We start from the raw sequence: 13,869 nt of genomic DNA, 5'->3' as shown, positions 1-13,869 counted from the left end.
AGCAGTGCCAAGTCGATCGAGCAACTCATCAATACAAGGCATCGGGTACACATCAAATTTAGACACCGCGTTGACTTTTCTGTAGTCCACACAGAACCGGACTGACCCGTCGGCCTTGGGTACCAAGACCACTGGGCTGCTCCAGTCACTGTGGGACTCCTCGACGATGCCCATTTCGAGCATGGTCTCGAGTTCTTCCCAAACCACTTTTTTTTTGTGTTCGGGTAATCTGTAAGGGCGGCTACACACTACTACCCCCGGGGGCATCTCTATGTGGTGCTCTATGAGGTTGGTGCGACCGGGCAGGGGCGAGAACACATCCGAAAACTCGGAATGCAACTGGGTGACCTCTGTGAGTTGGGTCGGGGAGAGGTGGTCTCCACAGGGGACTGGAGAGGTGCGTGATGCCAATGGCCTCTTTTGAACCTCCGGTCCCAGCTCCGCCTTCTCTGGAACCACCAACACCAACACCACGGGGACCTCCTCGTTCCAGAGTTTAAGCAGGTTGAGGTGGTAAATTTGTAGTGCCCCGCCCCTGTCCGTTCGCCTCACCTCATAGTCGACGTCCCGACTCGCCGTATGACCTCAAAGGGCCCTTGCCACTTGGCAATCAATTTGGAGCTCGAAGTGGGCAACAGTACGAGTACTTTATCTCCCTGGGTGAACTCTCTAAGGCGCGTACCCTTGTTGTACAGGCGGGCTTGCCGTTCCTGGGCCTGCCACAAATTCTCCTGGGTTAGGTGAGTGAGCGTGTGGAGTTTTGCGCGCAGGTCCATAACGTATTGAATTTCGTTCTTGCTTTGTGAAGGTCCCTCCTCCCAATTTTCCCGCAGCACGTCTAGGATGCCGCGCGGCTTACGCCCATATAATAATTCAAATGGGGAGAACCCCGTGGAGGCTTGGGGAACCTCTCACACTGAGAACAACAAGGGCTCGAGCCACTTATCCCAATTACGTGCGTCCTCACTTACGAATTTTTTAATGATATTTTTGAGGGTGCGATTGAACCATTCTACTAAACCGTCCGTTTGTGGGTGATACACACTGGTGCGGACCGGCTTAATCCCCAGTAACCCATACAGTTCGCGCAGTGTCCGTGACATAAATGTAGTGCCTTGATCAGTCAGAATCTCTTTCGGGATTCCGACTCGGGAGATGACGCGGAAGAGTGCCTCGGCAATACTGCGTGCTGAGATATTGCGCAGAGGCACTGCTTCCGGGTATCGCGTTGCATAGTCCACCAGAACTAATATAAAGCGGTACCCTCGTGCTGACCGATCTAATGGCCTGACGAGATCCATCCCAATTCTCTCAAACGGGGTCTCAATCAATGGAAGAGGGTGCAAAGGCGTTTTTGGAATGGCCGCTGGATTTACTAATTGGCATTCGCGGCATGCCGTACACCACCTACGAACATCGCCGCGAATCCCCGGCCAATAGAATCAGGCCATTATTCAGGCTAGTGTCTTATCCTGCCCTAAGTGTCCAGCCATGGGATTAAAGCGAGCCGCCTGGAATACCAATTCCCGGCGGCTCTTTGGAATTAAAAGTTGCGTGACTCGCTCTTTAGTTTGAGTGTCCTGCGTCACTCGGTATAATCTATCCTTCATAATTGCGAAGTAGGGGAAGGACGGGGTGGCGTTCGGCTGGAGCGTTTGACCATCGATTACTCTCACTTGGTCAAACGTATGTCGCAGAGTCTCGTCTCGCGATTGTTCTAATGGAAAATCCGCAAGGGCTCCTCACTCTGACGCGGAGATGACGTAGACGGCTCTGTGACAGCTGCTCCCGCCAAAGCGACACCAGGACCTCCCCCTGTCAAATGGCAGGACCCACTCTTTACTAGGCGTGTCATTAACCCCCGAAATCCCGGCCAATCAGTCCCCAAAATTAAAGAGTGGGTAAGGCGAGGATTAACTGCCGCCTTCACTATAGATTTTTCCCCTCTGAAAAAAATGTGGACCGACACCAAAGGGTAGCTGTCAACATCCCCGTGCACACACAACACCTTCACCCCCTGTGCTCCCCCCAATGCCTCATTTTGCACCAGGCTTTGGCGAATTGAGGTCTGATTACAACCCGAATCCACCAACGCCTGATATGTCGCCCCTTGGATACTCACCGGTATGCGATACGCTCCGGCCCGATCGAGGGTGGCCTCTGGCGCGTCGGGGATCCGAACCACCGCGCCCACTTCCATGGTCGTGCACTGTTGTTGAAGGTGGCCCGGCTCCCCGCAGCACCAGCAAACCGGCCCGGGCTTTCCCTCTGCACCGGTGTTCTGGGGCTCACTCACCTGAGGGGGGGGAGAGACAGACACAGAAGGGAGAAACGGGAGGGCACCGCGGGTGCGGCGGGCCGGCTGGGGTGGTGCCGGCCCCCGTCTCCGTGGTGGGGGAATGGGGCAAGGACGGGACACAGAAGGAGGGGGAGAGAGAGAGAGAGAGAGAGAGAAGAGGAGAGAAGAGTAGATGTCGTCTGCTGTCCTGCCACCGGAACAGCCGCCAGATGATCCTCCACCAGCTCGACTGCCTGATCCAGCGACGCCGGGTGGTGGCACTGGACCCACTCCGCGGTTCCTGCTGGTAAGCGGGCGATGAACTGTTCCAGCATCACCTGGTCGATGATCCCCTCGGCGTCGCGATCATCGGCCCTCAGCCACTGCCAGCAGGCGTCCCGGAGCTGCTGGCCGAACGCGAACAGCCGGCCGACTTCCTCCAAGCGCAGAGCGCGGAAGCGCTGGCGCTGCTGCTCTGGCGTGCGCCCCATGCGCTGGAGGACGGCCCGGCAGAGGTCCGCGTAGGCCAGCCGGCGGTCGGCGGGGAGCTGTAGCGCGGCCAGCTGTGCCTACCCCGTTAGCAGGGGGAGGAGGCGCGCCGAGCGCTACTCCATCGGCCACCCCGAGGCTTCTGCGACCTGTTCAAATAGCGTGATGAATGCCTCGGGGTCGTCCTGCGGGCCCATCTTGGTGACGGTGAGGGGAGACGGGCCCGCGGCCGGAGCGCTGGTGGATCCAGCCGACGCGAGGAGGTGCCGGAACGCCTCGTGGTCTTCCTGCTGGGCCAGCACCAGGGCTTCGAAGCGGCGCTCTTGTTCCTTCCGGAGTGTGACGTGCGCCTGGTGCTGGCTTTGCTGGGCCGTGGCGAGGGCGTGGACCAGGTCGGTGAACGGGGAGGACTCCATGGGGCTGATCGGTTGGTGCTCCACTCTGATCCCGGGTTTCAGCACCACTGTAACCAGTTCGAACGTGTGGGTGGAGCACAGAGGACGGCAGGACAGAGATCAGGTGAACAAAAGGCTTTATTGCCACACTTTTCAGTCTAACAATATTTCGGAATGTAGAGAGAGACAGACACACACTAGCGTCTCATCCAGGGAAGTTCTCCTCTGCTCTCGCTCTTCCTCCTTAAATAGGGCGCAGTCACTGGGAAGACACACAAACACAGGTTAATTGCTGTCAGGTGTAGTGATTCTGCCACTTACCTTCCCTGACTCCGCCCTCCTGTCACAGACCGGCGCTTGACCACACCCCCGCTGCCACAAACACCTTTGACCAAAATTCTCAGGATCAATCCCCTAGAACCCTATTTTGTTCTAATTAATAGAAATCATACATAACTAACCTCTGTCTCTCCCTGTTGGTCCTTTGATTCTGACCCCTTCCTATGTTTGCTGTGTGTCCCTTCCTGTTTCCAGCTCTGGGCCTATCTCAGCATCCTCACTTTCCTGCAGAAAGTCCTGGGTTGCAGATAGAGGTACAACTCCCTCTGCAAATTCGAGTGCAGGAGTAGCAGCTGCATCATCACCCTTTTTTTTTTTGGCTGTTTTCTTCTGAGGAGACCTCGCATTTTTCCTCATAGGCATGCTTGAGAGTTTTATCAGCGTCTGGCAGGAGAATGACCGCTGGTGCCTTGCTCAATAGATTTCAACAACATGACATCAGTGTGACAGTGTCAACCAATCAATCATCGACGATCACAAATGTATCCTCTAACAGTCAACAACCATTTGCCGAATATTGATGAACCCTTCGCCAAAATAATTAAGAGCCTCAGCGAAGGATCCCTGAACATAAATGCACTTTTCAAGTCTCAATGAAGGTTAGGTCATGCCTCGCCACTGTGTTGTCTAGGCTCCTGTGAGCATTGGGGATATGGATTCAAGACAAATATATCAAGAGGCTCAGTGAAGGTTCCCCAAGCTTATGGAAGTATTCCCATACCATCTGTGAGTATTCATCACTTAGTTTGTTGACGAAAACATCGCCACCAAATTTTAATGCATGCATTCAATGCATGCCACTCACAAAGCAGAGACACACCAAAAAACAATTCACAAGACTCGGAGAACATTCACTGTGCATCACACAATTGGTGGTGATGATACAAATTTTTCATCACCAAGTATTCACAAACCCATTGCAAGCTGTAGTGTGACCAGGGCCTTAGAAGCATGTTCCCTGCCCAAAGCAATTGTACATCATCAAAACCAAAGGTCATGACTCTGGTGACTCAACTGAGGCCAGAGGGAACCACTTAGCAGACCAAGTCACGAAGTGGCCTGCCAGAGAGGGGCAAAACTTTGCCCAAATATTTCTGAATCACCCAGTTATTCAATGTTTTGTCATTTTTCTTTGTCTTGTGACGGACTATAACATTTCTACAGACTCAGGCTACTGAGGCTGACTTGACCTTCTACCATACATCCTTTGCAAAATGAGAATAACTCCCAATTTGAGATCCAAATTGTCTCTTCTTAAGGTAATTATGGGCCAATCATTCCAAACCCCTTGGACCAAAATAACTCTGGTGTTTCATTTACAGGTGATCTGGACATGATTGTTGGCAATTACTTAAGCTTTGCCTGAAAACTTGAATAGTATACATGATGTCTCGGTGTCTCTCCCTCTGTCCACAGAAAAATCTACTCACACATTTCTTTCAGGTGATTGAGTATTAATGCACAGCCTGAATGAGAACAGCTGATGAGAACAGCTGTCTTCACTGACTCCCAGCCACAGTGAATACATGCAAGTTGTCAAAAAAGTATCATCCCTTCCTGTTGACATCTCACCTTTGACAGGAGCAATACAGCAATCAAAAAGTCCTAATCTTTGTATTAGCTTTCTCATAACATTCACTTATGATCCGTATGTTTGCACAACTTGTGAATGCCACTTACATCGCTGTACCATTGCAAGTCCTCAAACTTAAAGACAAGGAAAGTCCAGTGTGAGCAAGCATGCATCAGATTCTTTCAGGATCTAAGATGGCATTGCTAGAAGTTTATATTGGCCTTCTTGAAACTGGTACAGGCTGTTCTGATTGCTACTTGTTTTGGCTAGTTAAATCCTTGAGATTTGTCTTTGCTCACATATTCTGCTCTCTGCTAAATGAAGGTTATGTTGACCAGTAATGTCAGAGTTATTTTCATAAGACTATGATCCTGGGGGGTGATATAATGGTACATAATGTCTCTCTTCTTTCATAAAAGTAGTGTAGTCTAAACCAGTGATGTAATGCTTCATCATCCATTTACGTTATACATAGATAACTTGGCTTCATCAATCACATCATCATATCACATAGCTACAACACGCTCTTGAATGTGAATATATACTCATGTTTTTCCTACAATAAACTGAGAAATATCTCTGAACAGCTGTGTCAGTAACTGTTTGCTCCCAGATATTTGTGAGGCAGAATCACTCAGGTGGCAGAGGTCTATTTCTCCCGGATGTCTGTGAGGCAGAGGTCTACATTCCTAGGTCATACTTTGTCAATTCGGCCACCTTCGGTACAGACAGATCAAAACCTAACAAAAATGTTATTGTCCAAAAATGTAAAATAGTTTCAATTATTATTTACCACATAAATAGGCTCCAGCTTGCCTGCGACTCTGCCCAGGATAAGCGGTTATGGATAATGGATGGATGGATGGATTACCACATTATATATGTAATGTGAAAATTGTGAATGAAAAAAACCCCCAGAATTTCAATCCTTTTTATATGAATTCTATTTTGTGGAAAATGCTTTGATATCCTTTTTTATTTCAAATTGATTGACAAAACCATTTTTAAAAAACACCACATTTTTCATTTTCTGATTTTCATTTCAGAATAGAAAACTGATTGCCTGCCATGCATGAACATGGACTAAACATAGGGTCCATGGATCTTCTGGCCAACCGATTTTTGTTTGAAAAATGAGAATTGATAAATAGAGAGAGTGTGTTTTCACCAACATCACCAAAACACGACAGTCCCAGATGTGCGGCCATACTGGAGGCATTGTTTGTTTACGGAAATCAATGCTTGCATTTCACACAGGAAAAAAAAAATCCCAATTTTCGTAATGGCATCGGCCAGAGAAACATGCAATAAGCAGACAGAAGCTGCTAGAAAGTATGTAGAAGGCCTAAAGCCCAGTGTAAGAGCCCGCTATCTGAAGAAACTGCAGTTAATCGACGGCCTGGAACCATACGAAATGGGAGAGGAACTGAGTGAAGACAATGCATTGCTGCCGGCTGTGACATACCCAGATATCATCAACTATTTAATCCTCCCCCAAGGCCATACACTTCTGAGGATCTGAAGTATTTCAAGAGACTAGAAGCTTATAATCAGATATGCTGTGGCTGGGTCAGGGAATGAAAAACATGGCAATTTGGTGACAAACATCTGATGAAAGAAAAGGTGTGTACTGTGTACATTACATGTACAGTGATATACTGTAGCTCATGAATGCACATCCCCTGTGGGCCTACCTCAGCTGACAGCAGATGGCTGATTGTGACTTTTAAATTTACCTTACTCTCAAGAGAACATACAGAAGCACCATTACAGCTAGACTGTAGAAATATAGTGTCATGTTTACTTTTAAGACAATCAAAACTTACAAAAAAAACCCTCATACCTGATACAAAGTGAACTGAACACACTTTTATGTTGTCCGGATTTTTGTCGATCAGATCCTGGTTTAGTTTGGCAAGCCAGAGACGACAACGCTCCTCTGATAATTTTCTGATTTCCTCCCCCTGATTTTCGATTATTTTAGGTAATCAGTAGAAGTGCAGATGTTTCTCACAATCTGAGCGATTGTAGCAACCCAAAACTCTGCAGTAATTCACAATTATTTGGTTAGTTTATCGAAAAAATCACAAAAATTGCTTTGCTGCAAGATAATTTGAATTTCATTTAAAAATACAAAATCAGAAAATGACAATTTATTTTTCATTTTTCCCATTGGTTAAATTACCAACAGTAAAATCACTCTGAATTTTATGTACCTTACAGCAAATTTGGTTTATTGATTTATTGGCCTCTCTGAAGAAGACATAACTTGCATCCATGATTTTCGTGCTGTTCATCCTGTTGTGTGTGCACTTTTCTCCTTCCCATAATGCATCACACTCACAATAAATCAATAAACCAAACTTGCTGTAAGATGCATATAAAATTCATAGTGATTTCGCTGTTGGTAATTTCATACATGTAACCAATAGGAAAAACGAAAAAAAAAGATTGTCGTTTTCTGAGTTTGTGTTTTTAAATTAAATTCAAATAATTTATCTTTTTTTGATTGATCAATTCTCATTTTTTAAACGAAAATCGATTGGCCAGAAAATCCAAGAACCACAGAAACCCTCGTATATCGCGATACACACGCCACACCAGTAGATGGCGCGAATGCGTATATTGTTGTTTGAAAAGTACCACGACGAAAGCTCAAGAAGCTACCCCCCCCAGCTAAGGTATGTCTCTTTAACACGTGAAGGGCAGGCTGACAAGCATTAAAGCGCTATCTTCGAGTAAATTAGCTAAAATTTTGACATACGTTAATCTAATGGCTAGTGACGGCGTGAGGACTGACCCTCAACTTCAGCAGTTCATTGAAATAGAGTCTCAAAAGCAAAGGTTTCAGCAGCTGGTTCATCAAATGACAGAAGTCTGTTGGGTAAGTAATGTCAAAGCAAGGAGTTAATCACCATATTAGCATAAAATTACTTTAGCTGTATGAGTTCATATGATACAACGACACTGTTTTGGTAAAGTTACTCCTGTCCTTTCGAACGACGTGTAACAAACTGGCACGAGGTGTTAGAGTAAAAGAAACCATAAAAATAAACCCCATAGGTTGCTTTCGAAACAGATTTCTGCCTTGTTACCGAGCTGCTGTAAAAGATTGGTGTCTCATCAGGTAGGACCACTGATCTCTACGTAAAATATTTGGATAGCTAATTTGCCAATACGCCCTGTACAGACGAGTGAAGTCATCTGGCCGACATGTTACCACGCACATCGCGTATATTTGGTTTGTGTTAAACCGTCGTATCCGATCAGATTTGCCCCAAGAAAAGTATTTCCTGACGCCCCCCCCACCCCCTCTTATTTTCTCAACTTTACCCACATTCCTTACACATCTTTACAGCGCTCCCTTTCTTTGTTGTTGTTTCCTTTAACAGTTCAGACTGTGATCTCTCTTTTTTCACGGCTTTTCTACTAGACACACTTGTCTGTCCATAAGTATTTTTACGGAGATCATTTCAGTTTTTCTCCTATCCAGTGTATCTTTCTCTTTCGTATGTTTTCTTCCTTTCTGTTTACGACAGTTGTTGAAACAGGGTTATTTTCTCATGGTATTTTTCATTCTCACAGTTATACCTGAACAGTATTTATTGGTCACATAATTCACATTCAGCAGAAAAACACTGTGTACCAAATGTCTCACTGAGGGCCAAAAATTGACTGTCCTTTCCATCAGAAACCTATGGTATATTGCTACAAATTATGTCTAATATATACCTGTAAAAACTTTTCTCACTAATCTTCAATGGCAAAAAAGTTACATTCATTCAAGTTACGGCACTCTCAAGGGCCTACGGACACTACATTTTGCCATATTACTTTGTATTTGTGATAAAGAAATGCTATAAATATACTTGTAAGGACAAAATTATTGACAGAAATTGATTTGGTATGTAAAATCAATCATATTAAGAGCAGAGAACAACAATATCTTCCCCATTACTGAAAAGACTGCTATCTGCTAATATATGTAGTGTCCGTAGGCCCTTTATACTCCAACAATAAATGAATGTGAAAAGATATTTGCTTTTTATTCAAGGATGCTTTTCATGTTCTGATTAACAATATTCAGGTCTGCAATTTTTAAAAGCAATATTATCCTAATACTTTTGTTTTAACTCTAGCATGATCAGAATTCTCGGCATGTGGTGTTTTGAACTGTAATTAAATCTTCCAAATATCATGAAAAAAGTTCCTTGTGTATTTGTTTGTGTTACATGCAGAGAAAATGAATGATTTTTCCTGACTACTTCAATAAATTACCTATAGCTTTTTATGTAATTGACTCTTTGTATGAGAACATGGAGCCAATGGACATTACAAGTGAGTTAATTGTCCTGCATTTTGTAATTCAGCAAGACATTCCAATTACCATATAGACATATTGTGTTGTTATTAAAGACCCTTCATTGTTATTGTACTGAGCTCACTGTATGTTTCTCAGCACTGTGTACATGGGGGGGGGGGGTCCTACGGACACTACGGAGATTTGTTGTTTTGACATACCATTTTGAATCATACCTCAGTAGTATTAGGAAGTTATATTGTGAACATGTTTGGGTTTTTTTTCCCCATCTGGATACTTTGTAGATGAGAAATTCATTATAAACTAGATATTAAATGCAAATTTGACGACATGAGCTTGATAAATTTGACAGAAAATATCTCCATAGTAAATCTGTCACACTGCAGACATTTCATGCGTGGTCCAACAAGATGTATATTTTGCAACAAATGATGTACTTCAGCCTGAAAGATGAAGAAATATGATGTACTAGCATGAACAGTGCATCCAATAAGTTGAAATCCTATTATATTACAAAACAGAAGATGTACAACTTTCTTCATTGAAAAAATGAGACAAAAAAAATCCATGCAATTGTAGCAATTTTGACCCACGTTCATTGCTGTTAAATGTTTATTATTGCAGATATCAGTGTGCGGTTTTCGACATCTGACAGTCCTTGCAGTACTTTTATCTAAAACCACTCAAAACACTACAGTTATTCTGTTTATATTATTCTGAAATGTGTGCATAACATTGTCAAACATGAAATGACTCGCATTAGTGATTTTCTGCTGATTACACCTGAATTGATCTTGATGGAGTTCAATAACTTAGATTATTCCTCAGTTTACACTAATATCTCATCTAATTTAATACACATTGGCTTTTTTGTACAGTTGAATTGTTATACTGATTTTTTTGTTTGATATAGCTATAAATATATATTGCCTGATTTGTTATTTAGGTTTTCTTGAAATTTGTCATTTTTAATGTTTTGGAGAAATTAATTTGTATGAATTTATTTTCTAATAAATGAAGTATTAGAATAACTTATTATAATTATACAGTTAATTAATTTAGGATTTAATTTTATTATTATTAGTTGATTATACACAGTTTGTAACTATAGCTATGGATTGGTATCAATCTGTTTCTAAATAGTTAATTTGTAATATCTACATGTGACTGTTCCGGCTATTATTTGAATGATTTAGTTTCATTTTTCATTCTGTGCAATTGTGTGTGTGTGTGTGTGTGTGTGTGTGTTTCCCCATTTAAAAAAAAAATTTCTTCTCAACATTTAGATGAATAACGTGTCCAGTTTTGTATAGCTTCTTAGGCAGAGATGTGATAGGACCAATCCAATGTGCATGGCGATATGGTGGCCAAATGGCTTCACTCTGACTGGCCAATGAGCTATCCAGGTTTTTTTATGTAGAGATCAATGGGCAGGACTTGATGCATCTTTTAATGACGTTTGATTAGAACAACCTTTTAGGATAGCATTTATGGTAACGTGTGACATCAGCACGCTGTGTAACCACTGAGTTCTACGTAAAAAAAAATATATCTGGATAGCTCATTGGCCAATAATCAAATATATCATAGTACTATTTTCTGAGTCACACAGTCCTGAAAATGGTACTATGCCAGTCACCTCAGAGAATCCATAATTTCAACTGGAGCCTCTCAGTGCATAGTATATTTGATTTATATCGGTCATCAAAAAATCCCAAACTAAAAGTCTCATTCTCATCTCATTATCTCTAGCCGCTTTATCCTTCTACAGGGTCGCAGGCAAGCTGGAGCCTATCCCAGCTGACTACGGGCGAAAGGCGGGGTACACCCTGGACAAGTCGCCAGGTCATCACAGGGCTGACACATAGACACAGACAACCATTCACACTCACATTCACACCTACGGTCAATTTAGTCACCAGTTAACCTAACCTGCATGTCTTTGGACTGTGGGGGAAACCGGAGCACCCGGAGGAAACCCACGCGGACACGGGGAGAACATGCAAACTCCGCACAGAAAGGCCCTCGCCGGCCCCAGGGCTCGAACCCAGGACCTTCTTGCTGTGAGGCGACAGCGCTAACCACTACACCACTGTGCTGCCCCCAAACTAAAAGTGATTGACTTTATTATTTCCCTGGGTATTTGCATACACAAAGAAACGAAAGAGTGTTTCTCATCAGCATAGTGCAGTGCAATTAAAAAAAGTTAAATTATCAACCTCTTAAAATGGATCTAAAACCAACCATTCAAGCACAATCTCTAAAATGCGTGGAACTAAAACTCAAACCTTCAGACACACCCTGAAGGCCAATTTATGCTGACAACCCAGTCCTCGCAGATGGCGTCTGCGAAGCCCCCCCCCTTTGCAGACGCTCTGCGCGCACCTCCCAAAAATTGTGACCACCGCAGACAGCCTTGCAGACAAGAGGGCTCTGATTGGTCCACTCTACATCTGCTGTACACGCACTTCCGCTTCCCTACTTTCCCGGTTTGGTTTGTTTTCACGACCGCCATTTTTAAAAACACGAGCGAAGATGGAGCAGCACGAAGAGCGGTTGATCGAGGAAGTGAGGAAGTATGTACATCTATACGACTCCAGTTCTAGTCATTATAAGTAACTGGAGGATAAACACTCCACTAACCACACCCACCAACTACTCCTAGCGATTTCGCGACTTCGCGCCCCCTTGCGTTGTGGCGGTGAATAACATCGCGCACACCTATTACTCCCTGCTCAACGATAAATTACAACTGTCTGCGAAAAGCTATCTGCGAAAGCCTTGTCGCAAGAGCATGCAGAGGCCTTTAGCAGCCGAGCTCACACACAGTTTGTGTTTGCTCCTTTGTGCACTGAAAGTGCAGTTTCAGTGTTGGTGAGGTTGTATCACCTTGACAGGTGACTAGCTGTCAAGCTGTTGGGGGAGGCTGGATGGGTGTGGGGGGTGGGCGATTTCCTCTGTCACTTGCACACTAATAAACGTCGATTCTATAAATCGAACAAGGAGTACTTTCCACACTTAAATATCTCCTATTCCCCTCTGAAAATGAGTAATAATTATAATATATATATATATATATATATATATATATATATATATATATATATATATATATATATATATATATATATGTCTAGATGATCCTGGTACTCAACCCAGAAGTGAAAATAAAGGGTTTTGCTGTGTGCACTGACTGCCATTCGCAACCATACATAAAACCATGTTCTAGGTGCTGTTCGCTAGATGGTGCTGTTGCATGAGTTGACCTCAGTTCTGTTTCTGGAATTGGAAAATGAAGAGGCGTGCTATGAAGTGTTTTCATTTCAAATCTAATTTTGCTCCTTGCATATTTGACAAGGTAAAAAATAGTAAATTTAAAATTTTATAAAGTTGAATTGTGCCTAAATCAGCCCAAGATGCCACCAGAATGCACCATTTGAAGTCTCTTAATTTCAAAATTTTTCGGGGGAGCCCTTACAGGCTGGGTGCCACATCAATAGCACTGCTCACTGCGCTGACTTTTTTTTTTTTTTCCTGGGGAAACCCCTGGGGGGGCACAGTTCATTTATTATTTTTACAGCTTGTGGGGAAAAAAGCTGTTTAGCATCTTGCTAGTTCTGCAGCGGATGTTTCTGTACTTCCTTCCCTGATGGTAGGAGGGAGATGATGTGGTGGGAGAGGTGGTAAGGGTCCTTTAATATAGCCCTGCAGGTGCAGTGCTTCTGGTAGAGTTCCACCAGGGAAGGGAGGAAACCAATAATCCTGCTGACTGTCTTCACTATCCTGTTTAGCTTCATCTTGTCATGGGCCTTGCAACTCCTGAACCAGGAAGTAAAGCTGTATGTTAAGATGTTTTCAGTGGTGCCTCTGTAGAAGGTGGTGAGGTGAACAGTGGGGAGACCTGCTTTTCTGAGACTCCAGAGGGGGTGGAGCCACTGTTGTGCTCTTGTGATGACTGCTGTGGTGTTGGTAGTCCAGGTTAGGTCATCAGCTAAGTGAACTCCCAGGGGCTCACTTCACAGCAGCACCTTTGATTTGCATTGGTGTATGATGGTGTTTGCCAGCCCTCCTGAAATCAGTCACCATCTCCTTTGTCTTGTCCACATTGAGGGTGAGGTTGTGAGTTCTGCACCATGTTGTAAGCATCTCCACCTCCATCCTGTATGCTGACTCATCATCACTGATGAGACCCACCACTGTTCTATCATCAGTGAACTTGATGTAATTGCTGCTGAGTCTGGCAGTGCAGTCATGGGGTGAGCAGGCTGAACAGCAGGGGGCTCAGGACGCAGCCTTGGGGTGATCCTGTGCTCGTTGTGATGGTTCTTGATATGCAGCTGCCCACCCTGACTGACTGCTGCCACTGTATCAAAAAGTTGAGGACCCAATTGCAGGTGCCAGTGTCTACATTCAACGGCCTTAGCTTTTCTACCAGCTGCTGTAGAATGATTGTATTAAAGGCTGAGCTGAAGTC

The 13,869-nt window shown here is 44.2% G+C and overlaps 1 protein-coding gene across 1 annotated transcript in view; it reads left to right on the top strand.

The window, feature by feature from the left end:
• Positions 1-7,737: 7,737 nt before the first annotated feature.
• timm8a (translocase of inner mitochondrial membrane 8 homolog A (yeast)) overlaps positions 7,738-13,869 on the top strand; it is a 40,374-nt gene continuing 34,242 nt past the window's right edge. Inside the window, exon 1 of the mRNA XM_060927619.1 lies at positions 7,738-7,958. Within this exon, the coding sequence (XP_060783602.1) occupies positions 7,848-7,958 (111 nt within the window). The 5' untranslated portion in view covers positions 7,738-7,847. The remainder of the gene's footprint in view (positions 7,959-13,869) is intronic.

Source organism: Neoarius graeffei, chromosome 8, assembly GCF_027579695.1.
Source record: "Neoarius graeffei isolate fNeoGra1 chromosome 8, fNeoGra1.pri, whole genome shotgun sequence".
NCBI classification, from domain to species: Eukaryota; Metazoa; Chordata; class Actinopteri; order Siluriformes; family Ariidae; genus Neoarius; species Neoarius graeffei.
The sequence above is the reverse complement of the archived record's forward strand: the minus strand, read 5'-3'. Positions and strand labels throughout refer to the sequence as shown.